The 21735-nt window shown below is 36.2% G+C and overlaps 1 protein-coding gene across 1 annotated transcript; it reads right to left on the minus strand.

Annotated features, from left to right (window-relative positions):
* Window positions 1-1346: 1346 nt before the first annotated feature.
* LOC142342614 (uncharacterized) lies at window positions 1347-21028 on the minus strand. Its single transcript, XM_075394027.1, has 7 exons — window positions 20648-21028; window positions 12901-13084; window positions 9446-9679; window positions 6584-9143; window positions 5510-5697; window positions 4849-4989; window positions 1347-2131 (listed from the first exon to the last, which is right to left on the minus strand). The coding sequence occupies exons 1-7, from the start codon at window positions 20807-20809 to the stop codon at window positions 1941-1943; spliced, it is 3660 nt and encodes a 1219-aa protein (XP_075250142.1). The 5' UTR covers window positions 20810-21028; the 3' UTR covers window positions 1347-1940.
* Window positions 21029-21735: the final 707 nt, after the last annotated feature.

A 21735-nucleotide genomic window follows, 5' to 3' on the forward strand; every position in this document is an offset into this window, starting at 1 on the left:
GCAAAATACTGTGCTAACAATTTCCAGGGTTTACATTTCAACATAGCATCGATTAAAAATTATTTCTACAAAAAACCAAATTACAAGGAAAAAAACTAGGCCACTTAGACGAAAAAACGGCTAAAAACGGTTATCTATATGTGCCATTCAGTCAAAAACTACTTTTCAATGTCAAAAAGTCATTCACTAAACGCAGCGCATGATCAAAAAACTTCTCTCGCTCAGAAAAAATTAGTTCACACTGCAATTTTACTCGCTTTCGCTTTTAGGTCAAAACATCGTCTGAACGAATAGTACTTCCGGTAAAAAAAAAAACCTTAAGAAAACCAATACTCCTCTTCGAGTCGTAATAAAAATACGAGCGCAATAATAGCCGTCTGAGAAGATGAGGGCGGCTATTAATCAGTAATTTAAGCAGCCATCATAATCAAATTCTTTAGTCAACATCGTGTATTAGAATGCGTAGCAATGTCTGATTTTTAGATTACCTATATGCTCATATAAAACTCGATTCTCAGAAATTAGTACGATTAGCGCGACATAAGTGCATGAAACTGAAGTACTGATAAGGTACGCCTTTTGCATAGACGCTAATTCATAACCGCTATTTTACGCTTTCTAATGTCGCAACCAGCGCTCCTTTGAAAAAGTGGGTAACTAGGCTCAAATCTTTATTGTACACTATGTCCTTTATCGGGGGTTATGGTTTGTGTGAACAAAACAGCATGACTGTTTCTATTTCCAGCAAAGAAGAAAAGAATATTACTACAATAAACATCAGTATGGCTTATTTACAAATGGACACAAGTTAGCAGACAACAGTTTAAGATATACGAACGAGAGGAAAGCCTTCTTCACTTAAGTGAAGGCCGAGAAAAGAAAGAAAGCTTTGTACTAGGGAGCACTAACTAGTAGTAGTAATAATAGCAGTGGTTATAACTAAAATCGGCTGCAGCGACGAGTTGATGATATGAACACAAATTTTTCATCTAAACAAACCCTTTTCATTTTGTGTATATAATGAATTGATTTTTTGTCATTCATGGTGCCAAATAACATCACATTTGAAAAGGATATGTTATTCCATTACCGAATAGGAGGTGAAATTGCCATTTGTCACGCAAACACTTTCCATCAACTCCATTTCTTTGAAACTTCAAAAGTGATACACGCCTTCAACTTTCGTTTAACGTTTAAGACACGAATGTCAAATTAATTCCGTTATTTATAAGTTAACTTATGAGACCAAAAAACCGCCAAAAAGACTTTAAACCCTTGTGAGGTCAATATATGCGTACAAACTAATGAAAAATGATAGCCCACTGTCCCTGAAAAAAAAGTTCCAAGTGTTTTGAAGAAGAAAAGAACGCCCAATCTTAAAACACGCGTGACCTTTGTAGAAGTTTCATATGCAGTTTAGATGGAACAACAACTAAAAGTAAATCATCAAATATCATCACACATTTACTTTTGATTTTGCTGACGTTTAAGGAGACTTAATAAAAAATCCCTGCTCTAGTGACTATCTAACGATATAAATGACAAATATATGATCAAACGTGATAGTAATCAGTACTACTAAGCATGTTGACAATATCCGCACAACATTATGAACAACTAATTTCTCGAGTCAGATCCAAATTGGAATATGCTTTTTACATATTTCCAGAGATATAATGATAAAACGCTCTACTAATAAGATTTCAGTTTCTACTACCAGTTTTTATACATCAGCTAGTTTTTTAAGTTTCGAGTTTCAAGTTTTGTTTGTTCACCTCTCGTCAATTCTCGAACGCAATTTTTAGCAGCTTCCAAATTTGTGCATTTCCTGTACGCTGTCCAAGTTACAGTCAAAACAGTTCAAGTCTTTTTCTTACAAATTTACACCTTTCCGTTGACAGAGGGCAGTTACATTTCAGAGCTTTCTTGCTTTCTCTTGGCTAGTCGAGGTCGAAAGTGAGTGGAACAGTAGAAAGCGGAATTTTATTCCACGTCGCTTGTTCCCTCACTTCAACCTGTTGTTGCTGTCCACCGCGATTAGTGTCCTCTCCGTCGCCAGCCTCATCTTCAGAATTGGGCTCACCACTCCCCGCTGCACCAGACCCATTCCTCCTTCGGTCCTTCTTTTTCACTTACACATCACAAACAACATTTGTACAATCGGCAGAAAAAAAGTACAATACATTGGATTGCTAACCTGCGTAGGAGCTTGTCGTCAAAACGCTTGACATCACATCAAAAAAATTGCCTCTCTTAGAGTACTATAAGATTTCTCTTAGATTACTTAGAGCACTCTTAGATTACTCTTAGAGTAATCTATAATTGATACTTCCACCATTTTTTCACCATTACAACAGTTTTTTAGTAAAAATCATTAGAGCCACATCTTATCAGGCACAGTAGTTGGGTCATAATCCAAACAGAAAGTGCCCTAGTTTGTTCACACAGACCTCTGCTATAACCACACACCAATTTTAACGGCAGAGATCCAAGATAAGCTTTCATTAAGGTAATCGAACTTTTTGTGTTAAAAGTGGCTGATTTATTTGAGTATCGTCTTCGATAATTCAATACAGAGCAAATTATCACATGAAAGTGCCTAAAACCGATCCAGGCACCTTTCTCAAAAATCGTTTAACAAAATTCCAAATGTTTAGCTTTGCTCCGGATAAATGAATTTTCTATCCACGCATCCAATAAACTTTCCTATCAAACACCAATTATGTTGAATTGAGACTTGGAAGGCAGTGCAGGGCGATAGCTTAGTTGAGGCATTATATTCCACGATGTCAATTGATCCAATACTATCGCATCAGTCTTCAACCAATTATTCAGTACAGTATTTTAGTCTAAGGTTCTACAGGCTATAGCTCCCTTCAAACCCATAATCTAACGTCAAAAGTTTACGCATTTCCCAATTAAAACAGATATCTCAGATATCAGAGATAAGAATTATTAACTGTTTACGAATTCCACATTCATGAATTCCTCAAATTTGTCCTAAGCTCAATCATAGATGATCACAAACACTGACATTTGAATAACTTTGTCAGCTTTCTGACAAAGTTGAGAGAAAGTTATTTTATTGCAGAGCCTTGTAAGAACAATAAATTAGAAGGTTACTGGATTCGCTCCCGTTATATTTTTTTAACACGTTCAAGTTAAAAGCAATTTTACCTGATAATATACAGAATCTCAAGTTTTGAAAAGTTTTAACAAAAACCATAAAAACTTTTACGGCTGCAACAAGTTCTAACTAGGGAGGAGTTCGAAACCGCGACATCTACAGCATTAACCTTTAATGTCCTATCTTACAATTGCTTTTGTTTCAGTAACAGGCATTATTTCTGAATAGGAGCTATTTAGATCACGCAAAAGAAGTCAAACGTTAAGCGCATTACTCGAAAAGTGAACTTGAAACAATGGTCCAGAACAAAAGCACTAAAACGGTCAGGCAAAAATTTTGCATAACACTGACACACATTTACGCTTCAAACGTTGTTTGAGAGCAATTAGCAACATAACCTCCTAACGTCGGGCAAATTGCTCTCAAATGACCGGCAGTGAAACCAAATCACCGGATTTGGTGAATTGCATTCTTAGAGACTGATTAGATGTAAGGCTATAAGACAACTTAATGCCCTCCGAGTGTTACCTGTTTATCCCATTTTGAGGATGAAATGTCAAATTGGTAAGAAGAAAAATCGAATAAGACCACAGGACTATTATAATTGCTACAAACTGTGATTGAGAGCATTCAAAAATTAGAAGTTTGTACATACTGCAAAACCATGACTTGGTGAAACATATCTGATTGTTCAAGTCATAAATTTTACAACCATTGGCAAAATGCTACAAACTGTTAAGCTTTGAATCATAATTCAACTTTTGACTGCACAACTAGTTTTGGAGATATCGCTCTATTTTTTACTCTTTGGTTTTTGACTAGTTCAAATTATTTAAATTGATATTTTTTGGATTTAGATATTTTTGGATTTAGTTCAAACTATTTAAATTGATACAAAATTTTTGGATTTAGTAGAGTTGTGTTTAACACGGTCTGCTTGTTCAACAAAACGTTTTAGGTAACAAAGCATATTTTTGAATTTTTAAATGTTTGGGTGAAACTACATTTCGACAGAAAACATATGAGCGAGGCACAGTGCTTACGCTGTCTTCAAATGATCAGCTTGCATAAAAAAAACATCGAAACAAAAAAACCCCAGGAGATTGTCGAAAAACAGCTGCCAATGATTCCCAAGACCCTAAATGGGATTGAAAAATTAAAAAAATGATGGCTTCACAATTATAATGAAGTGCACGCTATTTTGATTGGATATTGTATTTAGGCACACTCAGAAATGATACCTCGTAACTAAGTCTAATAAGAACCAAGTTCAAATACAAGGCATCGAACAAAATTGTGCTTGCTTGAGCTATTAGCCGTTTCTATTACTGATTTCATTGTTCGATATTGACTATGTAGATCTTAGATTGCTTTGGCGATCAAATGCTGTTTAAAAGCAATTCGAGCAGAATGAGTGAATAATAATTAACTATCAATGAGAATGAATTATCAAAGATTTCACGCAAAATCTCAAAAAAGCGACAAAATTGGATGAAGCAAACGAGTTTTTGTTAGATTAAGTAAGCAAAAATAATAATTACTATTTTTGAGTTTTCACAAAAATTTGTAGAAAATGGTCAGCGCAGAGCTGAGAGTAATGTATGGTACCTTTAACTGCGTTTTCCGAGTCTTTTAATGTCTATCTTTGATTATTTTGTTTTGGTATTCATTGGCTACCGACAAATTCTTCCTTTTGGACTCACTCAAAGCACAGCGCTTACTTTTCTTGGTGGATTTCCTGGCAGATTTAGTAGTGGTTGTTCTGATGTTAACGACATCCACATCCTCACAGAAGCTCACACTCTTCCTCAGAGATCCATCCAATTCTCCGTCGCTGTCATCCTGTTCTGCACAGCTGCGACCTAAGTCATAACGTCGAAATTGGAACTAGAGAGAGAACAACAAAATTACTGCTCAGCTTTCTTGTGAATGTGAACTGGCGTGAAATGACAGATAAACAAGTTCGAAGCAACAGTTCGCTTAGCTATAGCTTCACAGCCATAGAAAGTCCTCCGGTTCTTACTCCAAAGAAAATTTCTTGTTTTCAATACATCACATGAACGACTAACCCATTCTTGCACTGATTATCCAAAAATCTTTATAATTATGAACTTTGCGGTGGACAGACTTTCTAATGATACCACTAACAACTCGCTACGATGAATATCGATCGGCCAAAATTGATTGAACAAAAAAAAACAGTTGAGAATAGAGTCCAGCACACTAAAAGTGGGTTCGGGACAATAAATGCGGAATCGCTGTGAATTTGAAAAACTTGTTTCCGTCTTTTAAGTGCATCACGTCACCCTGTATTGTTATTGTGTACAGAATTGTGTTTTACATTAGCCATCTGACAAATCGTGTGCATGTGTAAAAACTTACATGATCGCTTGATAATGGGTCTGGCAGAGCTGTAGGTTGGGTTTTCGTCCTCGTTTGCAGAGTATGCACTTCCAGTGCTGTTAATTCGTCTAGGATAAGAAGATGACAAATGGAAGGCTGGTTTGTCATTTTCTTCATCCACCCGGGGACTCTGTGCTGGGCTAGCTGTAGACGAGCTATCGTAGGACCTGTAAAACAAACACATCAAACATAGCCCTTAGATTGCCGGAATAGCTGCGAAAGAGTAGACTTGCGTGCCATATAATAGAGATGGAAACAGATACATATAAGTTGAAAAAGTTATCGACGCCGCTCAAAAAGCTATGTAAAAAATACAGAGATAAATTAATAAAGCTTGTTAAAATTCATTGCGCAGAATCCTTTTCATTAGAAACCTTTATTACACATATGAGTTCTTTGGACCTTAAACTAATTTAAATTAAACTTTAAAGTGTAAAAGTCATTTTATTGAAAGCGGTAAGTCACTTATGATGAAAATCTAATCATGCAAAAACCTTACCTATAGAGAGTGAGAAATGACGTCAAGCGCGCAAAAGCCGTTAGTGAGAGGAAGAAGTCACTCAGAAAATTCAAATGGCCAGACAAAAAGAAATTGATCAGAGGAAAAATTGGCGGTACGAAAAATCGCATGAACAAGACCAGCCGGACTAATATAATTGATACAAACCTCGTTTACGGGCAATCAATCAAGGTTAATTCGTCATGGTTAGAAGATAGTTAACTCGTTAACTGTGGATATTCGCTCAATGAAAATCTCACTAGCACTTCACATGGGAGTTTTACAACGCAATTTTTCGGTAGATCTACACCACGAAACTTAGGTCAGATGCAAAAAAACTGTCCCTTGTGAGGTCCTGGTCAGTTTTTTATACTACTGACATCTGCTAAAATAGTATTCGAAATCCAGAAAAACGAACTCTTTCCTCACTCTGCCTTAGTTATTAAAAACTTCGAATGTTTTTGTACCGATCATCAGCCGGCTCGATAATCCCCAAAAAACACTGAGGTAGAGTTCTCTAACGGTGCGGTCGGATACAGTGAAAGAAATCTTACCCATTTCGGACATTTTTCTTTGCTTTCCCACCGACAGGAACAGGTTTGCAGTTCTCAATATTCTTGTACGTGTTCACTCTTGTCTGTTCATCATCACTCGAGTGACTCATTAGCCTCGCTCTCTGCTGATTTTTCTGCTGCTTTTTCTTCTTCTTGGCCGATTTAGACTCATTCTGTTTCTGTTTGCCACCTTTCGACTGTTGAGCTGGCGGATTCGAATCGCGAGGTGAACTATCATCGTCCGCTTTCTTCTCCGAATCTGCGTCGAAGTCAGGATTCAGTTCTAGCGACAGGTCTTCTTTTGACAATTCCAACGATTTTGATTTTTGGTCAGTTTCGACATTACGCGGTTCAGAATCTTCGCGAATGGGATTTTCGTGTTCCGCGACTTTATCGTCCAATTGCAAATCATCGTCATCAATTTGATCAGTCAGGGTTTGTAGCATGTAGCCCTCTTCAGGCGCGAATAAGTTCAACTCTCGCTTTGGGAAGTACTTCTCAGAAACAAGTTTTCTGCATTTGCTTATCGTTTCGCTCAATTGGTACACAGAATCTGCTTCTTCTTGGTCCAAGTTATTTTCGAAATCTTGGTCAAATTTTTCACTACTAGTCGCCACCTCGTCTTTAGACAACATCAATTCGTCCAATTCTTTCTCTTGTTCCAGTTCAATCTCTTTCGCAATTGCTTCATCAATTTTACCCGACTGGATTAAAGCTGATATTTCCTCCGCAGTTTTGGAGTACTTCTGAGATTTTCCCTTTTCCTTATCGTTTGGGTGATTTTTACTAGGGGGATGTCCGAGATCATCCTCGTCATCATCATCGTCATTGTCTTTCGGATCCCGTCCGGGTTTCAAGGTCAAGGTCATTTTCTCAGGTGTGCAAATCGGATCAACAACGTGCATGGGAAGGTGTGGCGAATGATAATTGGCAAAGAGATCTTGGTTCATTTTTCTAACTTCGGCTTCTTTGTCCAAGTACACCACACTTAACGTGTCCTTACAAGGTCCTAACCGTATTAGAGGCCACAGTCGTTTAGAACTTCCCGCTTTCTTCATCAAAATTACGCAATTCAGTTCGTTGATGTCCGTTCTGATCGACGATCTTTCGATGGAGCATTTAGCCGCGGAATCAAACTCGACGTAAATGTAGAACCATTTATTGCATTCATTTTCTGCCACTGAGCACAATCGTATATGCAGACCATCGTCGTTTTTAAATGGCTTTACCTCCATTAAGTTGTTTCTAATTCGCTTTTCTTGAATTATCATTGTTAAGGAATCAAGTCTTTGAGTAAACTTGCACTTCGGAATATCGACTTCATACAAAAACGGATCAATTGGGAACGTTTTAACATTTTTAGCACTTTTGGTCGATTTTGGACTTTTGAACCAGCTGTCTGGCAATGCTTCCAATTGGCGTTCCAGATCCGGAGGAATCTTTAACTCCGTACTGGGCCAATCTTCAAAATACTTGTCACAATCTTTACTGTAGTCATACTTTTTACCCTGTTTTGATTTGGGTTTTGCTTCAGATTTACTTTGTTTGGAGTCTTTTTTCGCTGAGTTCCTCACAGCTTGGTCAGCTTCGGGCAACTCGTCCAGCGAAATCCCTTCATGAGGCGATGATTCGTCCACCGATTCCGTCGGCGACTTTTCGGCAGTGTCATTTTCGGCCAATTGACCATCGTTTGAACTTCCATCGGTTTTTTGATCTTTTATGTTTGTGTCGGAATCTATTATTTCTTCAACTAAAGATGCAGTCTTTTGTGGTGACTGATCGACGTTGCTGGAAACAGATGTTTGATCCTCGATAGGAATAGAAACCGCTGAGTTGTTTTCAGGAGGCAGCACTGGTAAAGTCACTATAAGTTTTTTCTTGGTTTTATCGAACCTAGCAGACCCCTTTTCCTCTTCAACAGGATAAGGCAAAGCAATGTCTAAATGATACGCAGCTGGAGTTTCACTATGCAAGAGAAGCTGCTTTTTTAAGACGTCTAAAGACACAGTTTTTGCGCTGCTCAGCAACGGTAGAGTAATTTGAACAACTAATTCTTTTGGTCGAGTTAAGTTTAATTTGGAATCTGACATATCGACACACGATTGCATGTCACTGTATCCTCTATGCACTAGGGAGTACTGCGGAACTGTAAACATTTTCCCGTCAACTTCCACGCAATCTTCAACTTGCACCTTGACCCCCGAGATTTTCGTTTTGCTTTTTTCAGAAGTCGACTGATGTTTTTCCTGCTGACCTTGGCCTGCGGTATTTTTTTCAGTTTTGGAGGTTTGTTCTGGTTCATCACCAGGCACTGGATAAGGATATGGAAAGTTAAGTTTGTCCTGAATTTCCTTTTGTTCTTCCGTCAAATTGGGGTCCTGATTCTCTTTCACCTCCTGAGATTGGTTGTTTGCTGATTTGGTGGCGATTGTTGCTGTTGTTGTTGAAGTCGAAGTAGACAAGGATTGTTTTAACTTCTGATCACCTGAACCTTTATCAACACTTGCAGGAGATGTTTCTTCATCTCGTTTTCTTCGTATCATTGTGGGTTGTACCACACCTAGTAAAAAACTTCAATTTTACTCAGCAGAACCAAGCAAACAAATCTTAATCCTTTTCGATTCAAACAGCTGTTCATTTTGGCACTATTTACTACGTAAATTTACTCGTCGAATTTTTTTATTTAATTCCGCTGCAAAAAATGGCAGAAACTATGTAAGCTGAAAAAAAAACGTTTACTATTTAATCTTGGTTAAATACAGTTTAATTGCCGTGAAACGAACAAAAAATTTGCGAAAACAGTGTGAATAGTTGTACTGAGTATCAACAATGATTCGAAGTTTTATTCAACCAATGGATGACCTTTAAACTTGAGCTTCGGGAACTTGAGGTTCACTTTGTCCAACTTCACTCCCAGCTGTCCTTCGATGCCTTGCAGTGCCGTGTCGTGTATTAGCTTCCTGAACCTGGCATCTTTGAGTCCCCTGTTGTATGTCTCTTCGTGGAACACACAGTCATACACAAAACACTTGCCTCCTGCCTTGTCCGTGTCCTCTCTCCCGGCCGCAGTGCTGTATGGAATAGACCAGTGCTCACCTAATCACAAATAAATAGCACTTTAAACTTACACTGCCTATTTATAGCCTTAAACTTAAGCGGACACTAATTCAAGATCTCGCGCGAGCTCCAAGAAGGGTTGTTGAAAACCATCATAAGAGTTTACTTTAGAAATTTCACTAGAAACATGCATAAGATTTTTAAAAGAAGCCAACAGATTTCATTCTTTTCCTAAAAAATACGTTTTACTTGAATAAGGATTATAAACTTATCGAAAAAAACACCGAGTAACAATAATAACGCAGACACGATAATCATAGACATCAGTTTCACTTGAGCTAAGAATGCGGATCTGCAACCATCAATTGAACACATGAAAAAATAAAACAATTCAACAAATTACCGGAAAAGCTGCGAAACAGACTCGCGTGCCGTAGAATACAAAGAGCAACAGATATTGGTGCAACAGAGCTCATCAAGTTGTCGACGAAATATAAATTTTTTTTCAAAGAATCAAAACAATTACAAGTTCCCATTTTCTTTTATACGAAAAAAAAATTCAAGAATATAACCGGCAGATTGCCATAAAATAGCTTCGTAGAACCGCAGTCTCAAAAAGCTAGTAAAATAAGCAGACCAGCAAAATCTTTAAATAAATGCTGAGATGTTATATTTGGATTAAGAATCTGTTTAACTTAATTATGCTTCCATAAGCCGCTCTTAAATAACATTCAATTAGAGTGGCACATACTATTTTGACCTTATCTCGTTGAATTAAAGTAAGGAAAAGTCAATTTCAGGGTAAGGAAGTTATTTTTGGAGTGAGGTAAGTCACATGTGACCAACAAATTACCCACGCGAATGAACTAAAAACTCTCTTCACTAAGATTGAAAAATGACGTCACACGCGCATTTCACTTGCAATTGCATGAATGAGCTATCAAAAAGCAGAGTTGAAGTGATTGTGACGTCATATTACCGACAACAATTGACGAAGAAGCATAGCAGAACAAATCCTGAATTACAATTCAAAGAATTGAACAAATTAAAGACAACATCCGCCTCCTTAAAAGAGCAACCTCAGATAATGAATAAGTCTTAAACCAAAACGTCCCCGAAAGTAAAACAGAATACAAAAAGAAATTTATTTCCTTTCACTTTTAGGGTTATCGAACTTAGTATGTCAAAAAACGGCAATTTCGGATGATCCTTTACACAATGGTACCAAAGACAGCAAACGCTAACTTTATAGAAAACACCGTTGATGCGCTTGATGCACATCGGGCTTGAAACAGAAAAAGATAAATTGACCGATTTTTTTTTTCGTTTACTTTTGTGTCAAAAAGTGTTCTAAATTGTCGTGCAAATTCTGCTGCATTCTAAAACTATACTTAATTCAGCTTCTAAACTGAAAGCTAATGAGCTTAGTACCAATGTCAGCTATCAAACACTAAAAAACTGTGATAACATAATTCTCAATGACTTAATGACCGGGCTTTATCGGTTTACCACGTCCCTTTAAGTTTTGAACTCTTGACATTGAAAGTATTCACCATATTGCGTAATTGAATGCTTAAAATGATTTAAAATCCATTCAGTTGAAACAGTGTGAAGTAAGTCAGAAGTCAAGCGTGAAAATCGTGACTTAAGTTAAACGAAAAAAAGATCAAAAGGTGAAGCAAATTAAACATAGCTGGCAGATTGCCAGAAAACAGCCGCAATAGATTCGTAGATCGGCCGTCTAAAAAAACAATAAGACAGACCAAAAAAATTCGTCTTTTCATTGGAGGCTGATCTGTTATATTTTGATTAAAAATCTGTATAAGTTATTGCTGCCTCTATTAGCTGATCTCAAATAACCTTCATTTAGAGTGACTAACACCCATTTGACCTTATCTCTTTGAATTAAAATAAAAGTCAATTTCAAAGTGAGGAAGTCATTTTTGAGAGTGAGGTAAGTCAGGTGTGACCGAAAATTTAATCACGCGCATGAACAAAAACTCGCTCCACTAAGAGCGAAAAATGACGTCACACGTGCAATTCAGTTGAAATTGCATGAGCGAATGAACAAAAAGTGGCTGTGACGTCATATGGTCGTAAGAAAAATCATGACAACGAAATAAAAAACATAGCAGGACAAGTCCTGACGTACAATTCAAAAAATTTTCATTGACTAAACAGAAAAACTGGACCTAGAATGGACCATGAGTGAATTGAGAAAACCATTTTTAAAAAAATCAGATCAAAAAATAAGAAAAAAAAACAAAAAAATCAATGTCAAAATGCCGCATGTGAACACAAAATCCACTAGCGAGAAATGAAAATTTAATTAAAACAAAAAACTAGGCCTAGAATGAGCTGTGAATGGAATGGGAAAACCATTTAGAAAAAAATCCGCTCCAAAAAATCGAAAAAACAGTAATAATCGGAGTGAAATTGCCGCATGTGAACAAAAAACCACTACCGAGAAACCGAATTTTTGTTCAAACACCATTTTCGCACTCTACTTTAAAAATAGAGCGAAAAAAAATCACGCCCCAAAACCACTCGCTTTTTCGCTCCATTTCCTGTTTCGGCGTGACCAAAATCACTACTCCAATTTGACTTCAAAAATCATGAAAATGTGTGAACAGATCTTTAAAAAAAAGACAGCGCCCCAATACAATTCAAATTCTTTGAATTGTAAAAAACCAAGAGAAGGCCAATAATAGCCCCAGCTATCGCTGTGCGGCTATTAAAAAAAAGGAGAGCGACTAAATAAGAGATTGACGGTGGCTATTAAACAATTTGCTCTCAAAAATCAAAAATCCATTTGAACACCATTTTATCAATTGACTTTCAAGCAGTTTGAAACAATGTCACACCTTATAACTAGTCGTTTTTCAATACTCTTACTACTCCAGTGTGATTAAAATCAATAATCAAATTTGACTTCTCGTTGACTAGAAAAGGTCAAAAAAGTGTGAATAGATCTTAAAAAAGAGACATCCCACCAATACAAATGAATTGTAAAAACATACCACGACAAGTCTTGAAACAATGGAAGTATAATTGAAAAAGAATTATTCTCTTATCATACCTTGTTTTCAGATAACTCAAATTTATGCTCATTTATTGGTGTGAAAATCAACTAAAGGATAAATTTAGATACAACCGTGTCACAAAATTCATTAAATAGTTAGTCATTTAAATAGCATAGAAAGAAAATTTGATGGAAAATGGAAATAGGTCTAACGGAAGACACCAAAAGAATTTTCAACCTTTGTTCTGAGGTGATTTGGTACATGTAGCTTTGTCGATGGTGTTAGAGTGGCAGATGTTGACGAAGCATTTGATGTCCCCGTTCTGGACTGTCTTGATGACGTAGCCAGGAGTGGGTGTGATGAACTTGACGTCCACACCTCTCTCTGACTCCATCATCCGGATCTCTTCTTCATATCGCTTCTAAATAAAACATAATTCAACAAAAATTCAATTTTTTTATTGAAAATGCGAATTCAAATTTTTAATCAAAACTCGACGAAAGTATAAACAGTTGCAACTGGTTAAATAAATGTACAATCACAAAAAAAACCTTTTCACTGTTTTTATAAGCATCATTTAATTTAATTTGCAGTAGCCGTTGAAATCATCAAGTTAATATGGCTTTGCAATCTTTGGTAGGATTTGTTGCTTTATTTAAGAGCCACCAAACATTCTTGTTCTTGAATGGCATTTTAACAACAAATCAACTAAGGAGTTGACTGTTATGATGACAAACTGATCTCAGTGTCTTTAAGGCGGTTATATCATTATACTTCAAAATGCCTCTAACATAGCTGGATGACTGCCAGAAAGTAGCCGCGAGAGCTTTGCAGACCTACAGTCATAAAAAAAAGACGTAATACAAAAAATCAGTACAACGAAATTTCTTCTTTTCATTAAATGCTGATATGTTTTATTTTGATTAAAAGTAAGCATAACTTATTGCTGCTTCTATTAGCTGGTCATGCGAAATCTTCAAGTAGAGTGACACACATTCACTTGACTTTATCTCCTGGAATTAAAGCAAAGAAAAGTGGATTTGAGAGTGAAGAAGTCATTTTTGAGAGTGAGGTAAGTCAAGCGCGACCAAAAACTTAATCACGCGAATGCACGAAAAACTCCGATAAGAGTGAAAAATGACAACACAAACGCAATTTAGTCAAAATTGATGAACCAACAAACAAAAGGCAGATTTGAAGTGATTGAGACGTCATATGGTCAGAACAAAAATCTTGAAAACTAAAAAAAAACAGCAGAACCATTCCTGAATTATTATCCAAAGAATTGATTAACTGAAGACAACACTATCAGACTCCTTAAAAGAACAGCTCGATATATACCAAGAGAAGCACGTCATATACCAAGACGTCCACCTCAGGAAAGAGAACACTATTGAGAATAAGAACCATTTTTTTATATCCCTTTCACAGAAAAAGGAAGTGAAGGACTTTCTTCAAATTCGAAAGATCCTCACATACTGAGAGTTAAGACAGCAAACGCAACCTTTTTAGAAAACCACTGAGAGGCAAAGTATAAGGAAACCAAAAACCATTTGAAAAAGAACTGAATTTACGAGGTGACAATAAGTGGCACCAAAGTCATTGAAACACGCAAGTAAAATATGAACTAAACGGTGTCAAAGTCAACGAAATTGTCAGCTATTAACTCAAACTTTTAAGAGGATTCAATTATGCTTAACCAGAGAGCAAAGGTGACTTGTCATTAATGAGTAACCAACAGAACAACAGAAACAAAAAACGAGAAAATTTCAAAAAAAGACTAATAACAAAAATAACTAGCGATATTAAAAACTAATAATTTTTGAAAAAAAGTCATATCAAAGTCATTGAAACAATTGGGTTTGATTTAAAAAGTTATTAGCACAAAAATGACTAAAAAAAGAGCCAACGAGACTGATCAGACTAAGTGACCGAACAAATAGGACGACAAAATATATTTTTAAAGCAATTTGTGTCAAAGTGCAAAAGGTTCGATAAATGTTAAATTTATCAAAATTGGTATCATAAGAGTGACACTTAGAGTTGTCCATAAAGAGACTAAGTGACAGAACAATAAACTGAATGACAAAAGATGAGAAAATCGTTAATAAATTTTTGGAAACAAGTAGTATCAAATTCGTGAAAGCCATTCGATTTCCAAAAATACCCGGCCGATTGCCGGAAAAAAGCCACCGTTGTTTCCCATAACCACTATTGAGATTGAAAGAAGAGAAAAACCTAGAGAAATAAATGATTTTCGTACAAAAAATGATAAAGTGCGAACTATTTTGATGTTATTTTGGAGCTGAACATACTCCAATTCCTCTTTCGAGCCAACACAGCGGCTATTATCAATAGCAATAAGCACTAGAGATGGTAACTAAGAACAAAGTTCGAGTAACGGGCATCTAAAATCGGTATTCGTATTTGAGCATACTTCTATTTCTTAGAGAGAGGCTACAGGGTTACTATCAATACCAATAAGCATTAGAGATGGTAACTAAGACTTATAGGAACGACGTTCAAATAGCGGGCATCTAAAATTGGGCTTTATGGGTTTATGCCGTTTCTATTTCTGATTTCAATTTTTAATACTGACTCTGTTCATTTTGAATTGCTTTGCTGAGCAACTGCAGTCTAAAAGCACCTCGAGCAGAATGAGAGGAGAGCGAAACTAGCCTAGAGAAGCTAAGCCGAGGCGACTATTAAAAGGTAAAATATTCCTGAAATGAAAGCAATTGCGACCTATCATTAGAGGGAGTAAATAACAAAACAACAGAGAACAGGTATAATCTACAAAAACAGGTAGAATCCAAAAAATCGCTGATTTCATAAGACAAATAGCGTTTAAGTCTCAAAAAACTCTTGGATTTTGCTTAAGAAATAACTGCACTTATGCATCATCAAAACACACTTATCAACTTGAAAATATTTATCCAGAAAATGAAAAACCAGCAAAAACAGAGTCAAATTACCGCATGTGAAGTCACTCACAAAAACCGGAAATCTTTTGAACAGACTCTTCACACTTCACTCTAAAAGCAGTTTCCAAAAATGTCACGCCTTAGAACTATTCAATTTTCACTCCTCTTATTACTCCAGCGTGATTAAAATCAGTACTCCAAATTGACTTTTCGTTGACAAGGTCGAGAAAAAACGAGAACAGATCTTTAAAAAGCGCACCAATACAATTCAAATTCTTTGAACTGTTAAAACCAAGAGAAAGCCAATAATACCCGTGCAATCGCATTGCGGCTATTAATAACAGTTTCTAGAACAAAGCTTATTCATTTTGTTCACATATGCTTAAAATCAAAATTTGGGAATTGAGGGGTACGGAAACATTCGATCAAACGTTATATAACATGATCAAAACCAATAATCGTGTGATGGAATAAATTGATCAACAGGAGCTAATTCAAATTCTTTGAACTGTTAAAACCAAGAGAAAGCCAATAATACCCGTGCTATCGCATTGCGGCTATTAATAACAGTTTCTAGAACAAAGCTTATTCATTTTGTTCACATATGCTTAAAATCAAAATTTGGGAATTGAGGGGTACGGAAACATTCGATCAAACGTTATATAACATGATCAAAACCAATAATCGTGTGATGGAATAAATTGATCAACAGGAGCTAAGTGCGAAAATTAACATAGTTTTAGAAGACGACGTACCTTGTGCTCGGGATCCTGGATCTCCTTAGCATACTCCGCGAGCAGATCCCTAAGCGAAAAATTTTTATTCGACGAAGTAAAAAAAATTAGGCTCGGTTGAGAAGCCGAGGTGGCTATTAATAAAAGAAATACTCCCGAAATGAAAGCCATTGCAACCTATCATTAGTGGGAGTAAATAACAAAACAACAGAGAACAGGTATAATCTACAAAAACAGGTAGAGTCCAAAACATCGCTGATCTCATAAGACAAATAGCGTCTAAGTCTCAAAAAACAGTTGGGTTTTGATAAAAATAACTGCACTTATGCATCATCAAAACACACTTATCAACTTAAAAATGTTAATACAGAAAAAGAAAAAACCAGCAAAAACAGAGTCAAATTACCGCATGTGAAGTCACTCACAAAAACCGAAAATCTTTTGAACAGACTCTTCACACTTCACTTTAAAAGCAGTTTCCAAAAATGTCACGCCTTAAAACTATTCAATTTTCAGTCCTCTTGCTACTCCAGCGTGATTAAAATCAGTACTCCAAATTGACTTTTCGTTGACAAGGTCGAGAAAAAACGAGAACAGATCTTTAAAAAGCGCACCAATACAATTCAAATTCTTTGAACTGTAAAAACCAAGAGAAAGCCAATAATACTCGTGCTATCGCTTTGCGGCTATTAATAAGTTTCTAGAACAAAGCTTATTCATTTTGTTCACATATTCTTAAAACCAAATTTTGGGAATTGAGGGGTACGGAAACATTCGATCAAATGTTATATAAAATGATCAAAACCAATAATCGTGTGATGGAATAAATTGATCAACAGGAGCTAAGTGCGAAAATTAACATAGTTTTAGGTGACGCCGTACCTTGTTCTCGGGATCCTGGATCTCCTTAGCATACTCCGCGAGCAGATCCCTAAGCGAAAAATTTTTATTCGACAAAGTAAAAAAAATTAGGCTCGGCTGAGAAGCCGAGGCGGCTATTAATAAAAGAAATACTCCCGAAAAGAAAGCCATTGCAACCTATCATTAGCGGGAGTAAATAACAAAACAACAGAGAACAGGTATAATCTACAAAAACAGGTAGAACCCAAAAAATCGCTGATTTCATAAGACAAATAGCGTCTAAGTCTCAAAAAACAGTTGGATTTTGCTAAAAATAACAGCACTTATGCATCATCAAAACTTACTTATCAACTTGAAAATATTTATACAGAAAATGAAAAAACCAGCAAAAGCAGAGTCAAATTACCGCATGTGAAGTCACTCACAAAAACCGAAAATCTTTTGAACAGACTCTTCACACTTCACTTTAAAAGCAGTTTCCAAAAATGTCACGCCTTAAAACTATTCAATTTTCACTCCTCTTGCTACTCCAGCGTGATTAAAATCAGTACTGCAAATTGACTTTTCGTTGACAAGGTCGAGAAAAAACGAGAACAGATCTTTAAAAAGCGCACCAATACAATTCAAATTCTTTGAACTGTAAAAACCAAGAGAAAGCCAATAATACTCGTGCTATCGCTTTGCGGCTATTAATAAGTTTCTAGAACAAAGCTTATTCATTTTGTTCACATATTCTTAAAACCAAATTTTGGGAATTGAGGGGTACGGAAACATTCGATCAAATGTTATATAAAATGATCAAAACCAATAATCGTGTGATGGGATAAATTGATCAACAGGAGCTAAGTGCGAAAATTAACATAGTTTTAGGTGACGCCGTACCTTGTTCTCGGGATCCTGGATCTCCTTAGCATACTCCGCGAGCAGATCCCTAAGCGAAAAATTTTTATTCGACAAAGTAACAAAAATTAGGCTCGGCTGAGAAGCCGAGGCGGCTATTAATAAAAGAAATACTCCCGAAAAGAAAGCCATTGCAACCCATCATTAGCGGGAGTAAATAACAAAACAACAGAGAACAGGTATAATCTACAAAAACAGGTAGAACCCAAAAAATCGCTGATTTCATAAGACAAATAGCGTCTAAGTCTCAAAAAACAGTTGGATTTTGCTAAAAATAACAGCACTTATGCATCATCAAAACTTACTTATCAACTTGAAAATATTTATACAGAAAATGAAAAAACCAGCAAAAGCAGAGTCAAATTACCGCATGTGAAGTCACTCACAAAAACCGAAAATCTTTTGAACACACTCTTCACACTTCACTTTAAAAGCAGTTTCCAAAAATGTCACGCCTTAAAACTATTCAATTTTCACTCCTCTTGCTACTCCAGCGTGATTAAAATCAGTACTCCAAATTGACTTTTCGTTGACAAGGTCGAGAAAAAACGAGAACAGATCTTTAAAAAGCGCAACAAAACAATTCAAATTCTTTGAACTGTAAAAACCAAGAGAAAGCCAATAAAACCCGTGCTATCGCTTTGCGGCTATTAATAACAGTTTCTACAACAAAGCTTATTCATTTTGTTCACATATGCTTAAAACCAAATTTTGGGAATTGAGGGGTACGGAAAGATTCGATCAAACGTTATATAACATGATCAAAACCAATAATCGTGTGATGGAATAAATTGATCAACAGGAGCTAAGTGCGAAAATTAACATAGTTTTAGGTGACGCCGTACCTTGTTCTCGGGATCCTGGATCTCCTTAGCATACTCCGCGAGCAGATCCCTAAACGAAAAATTTTTATTCGACGAAAAAAAATTAGGCTCGGTTGAGAAGCCGAGGTGGCTATTAATAAAAGAAATACTCCCGAAATGAAAGCCATTGCAACCTATCATTAGTGGGAGTAAATAACAAAACAACAGAGAACAGGTATAATCTACAAAAACAGGTAGAGTCCAAAACATCGCTGATTTCATAAGACAAATAGCGTCTAAGTCTCAAAAAACAGTTGGATTTTGCTAAAAATAACAGCACTTATGCATCATCAAAACTTACTTATCAACTTGAAAATATTTATTCAGAAAATGAAAAAACCAGCAAAAGCAGAGTCAAATTACCGCATGTGAAGTCACTCACAAAAACCGAAAATCTTTTGAACAGACTCTTCACACTTCACTTTAAAAGCAGTTTCCAAAAATGTCACGCCTTAAAACTATTCAATTTTCACTCCTCTTGCTACTCCAGCGTGATTAAAATCAGTACTCCAAATTGACTTTTCGTTGACAAGGTCGAGAAAAAACGAGAACAGATCTTTAAAAAGCGCACCAATACAATTCAAATTCTTTGAACTGTAAAAACCAAGAGAAAGCCAATAATACTCGTGCTATCGCTTTGCGGCTATTAATAAGTTTCTAGAACAAAGCTTATTCATTTTGTTCACATATTCTTAAAACCAAATTTTGGGAATTGAGGGGTACGGAAACATTCGATCAAATGTTATATAAAATGATCAAAACCAATAATCGTGTGATGGGATAAATTGATCAACAGGAGCTAAGTGCGAAAATTAACATAGTTTTAGGTGACGCCGTACCTTGTTCTCGGGATCCTGGATCTCCTTAGCATACTCCGCGAGCAGATCCCTAAGCGAAAAATTTTTATTCGACAAAGTAAAAAAAATTAGGCTCGACTGAGAAGCCGAGGCGGCTATTAATAAAGGAAAAACTCCCGAAAAGAAAGCCATTGCAACCTATCATTAGCGGGAGTAAATAACAAAACAACAGAGAACAGGTATAATCTACAAAAACAGGTAGAACCCAAAAAATCGCTGATTTCATAAGATAAATAGCGTCTAAGTCTCAAAAAACAGTTGGATTTTGCTAAAAATAACTGCACTTATGCATCATCAAAACTTACTTATCCACTTGAAAATATTTATACAGAAAATGAAAAAACCAGCAAAAGCAGAGTCAAATTACCGCATGTGAAGTCACTCACAAAAACCGAAAATCTTTTGAACAGACTCTTCACACTTCACTTTAAAAGCAGTTTCCAAAAATGTCACGCCTTAAAACTATTCAATTTTCACTCCTCTTGCTACTCCAGCGTGATTAAAATCAGTACTCCAAATTGACTTTTCGTTGACAAGGTCGAGAAAAAACGAGAACAGATCTTTAAAAAGCGCAACAAAACAATTCAAATTCTTTGAACTGTAAAAACCAAGAGAAAAGAAAGCCAATAAAACCCGTGCTATCGCTTTGCGGCTATTAATAACAGTTTCTACAACAAAGCTTATTCATTTTGTTCACATATGCTTACCAAATTTTGGGAATTGAGGGGTACGGAAACATTCGATCAAATGTTATATAAAATGATCAAAACCAATAATCGTGTGATGGAATAAATTGATCAACAGGAGCTAAGTGCGAAAATTAACAGTTTTAGAAGACGCCGTACCTTGTTCTCGGGATCCTGGATCTCCTTAGCATACTCCGCTAGCAGATCCCTAAACTCTTTCTTCTTCATCGCTTCTGTCAGTCTTCGGATCTCATCAGAGGTCAGATCCAATTCCTCCAACTTGTCCCCAAACTTCTCGGCACCGGTACTTCCATTCGGCATAATCACGACTCTCGAACAGTAACTTTGGTTACTAGGTACTAAGATTAGCTAATTATAAGTACTTGCCGCTGAATCGTTTCGGCTTTAACTTTTTCTTCAACTCGACAACTTTTGAAGCTGAGCGCAATATTTTCCACAGCACGACTACAACAATAAGACCACAGACACAACACAACTTCAAATGAGCAACATTGACAAACCTGAAAGTTAAAACCAAATTTGTAAATAAATTCAAGGCAGAAGATATGAGATGCAAGGCAAAAAGCGATGCAAACGAGGTAAACGCATTTGGCAAAAATGGGTCGCAATTGAATTTCTTCTTTTGCAAACAATTGTTGCAAAGTAATTCAGTAAAGCAATATCAGGCACTGACAATAATCAGGCAGAGCTACCTCCCATACATTACACCAATCAGCATTACTAAATAAATATAATTGGCTTTACCACGTGGACACTTTTTGCATTCGACTCTACAAGTTGGCAAAACCAATAAAATTTTCCGGAAAAAGTTAATTCAAATGAACTGCATTCTTCAGTTGAACCACTGAAAACTACTAACATTTAGAAATTATTTTAATCTACCCCCCCCCCCTCAGTGGGAAGGAAGAAATACACTCGGGGTAGTTCTTTGTCCAATAAAATTTAGCTAATTGATGTATTTCACTTCCAGATGTGTAAGTGGTCTCAAAGAGTTTAGTGGTTAATCTTGCAAGATTTTACACCTCCTTTTAAGGTTTTATCTAAACTCTGCAGAATACCTTTTAAATAGAGTACACATAGAGCAAAAAATTTCGTTCAACACAGTTTCTTCACCGGCAATCCTGGTTTAAATTTTGTTAACAGTTTTGCCTTCCATTCGACCATCTTCAAATATTTTCACCGTGTTGCTTTGTAATTTAAAAAAAACAGTAAAGTTTTCTTCGAAT

This window comes from Convolutriloba macropyga, chromosome 7 (assembly GCF_964194025.1).
Source record: "Convolutriloba macropyga chromosome 7, txConMacr16.3, whole genome shotgun sequence".
Classification (NCBI taxonomy): Eukaryota; Metazoa; Xenacoelomorpha; order Acoela; family Convolutidae; genus Convolutriloba; species Convolutriloba macropyga.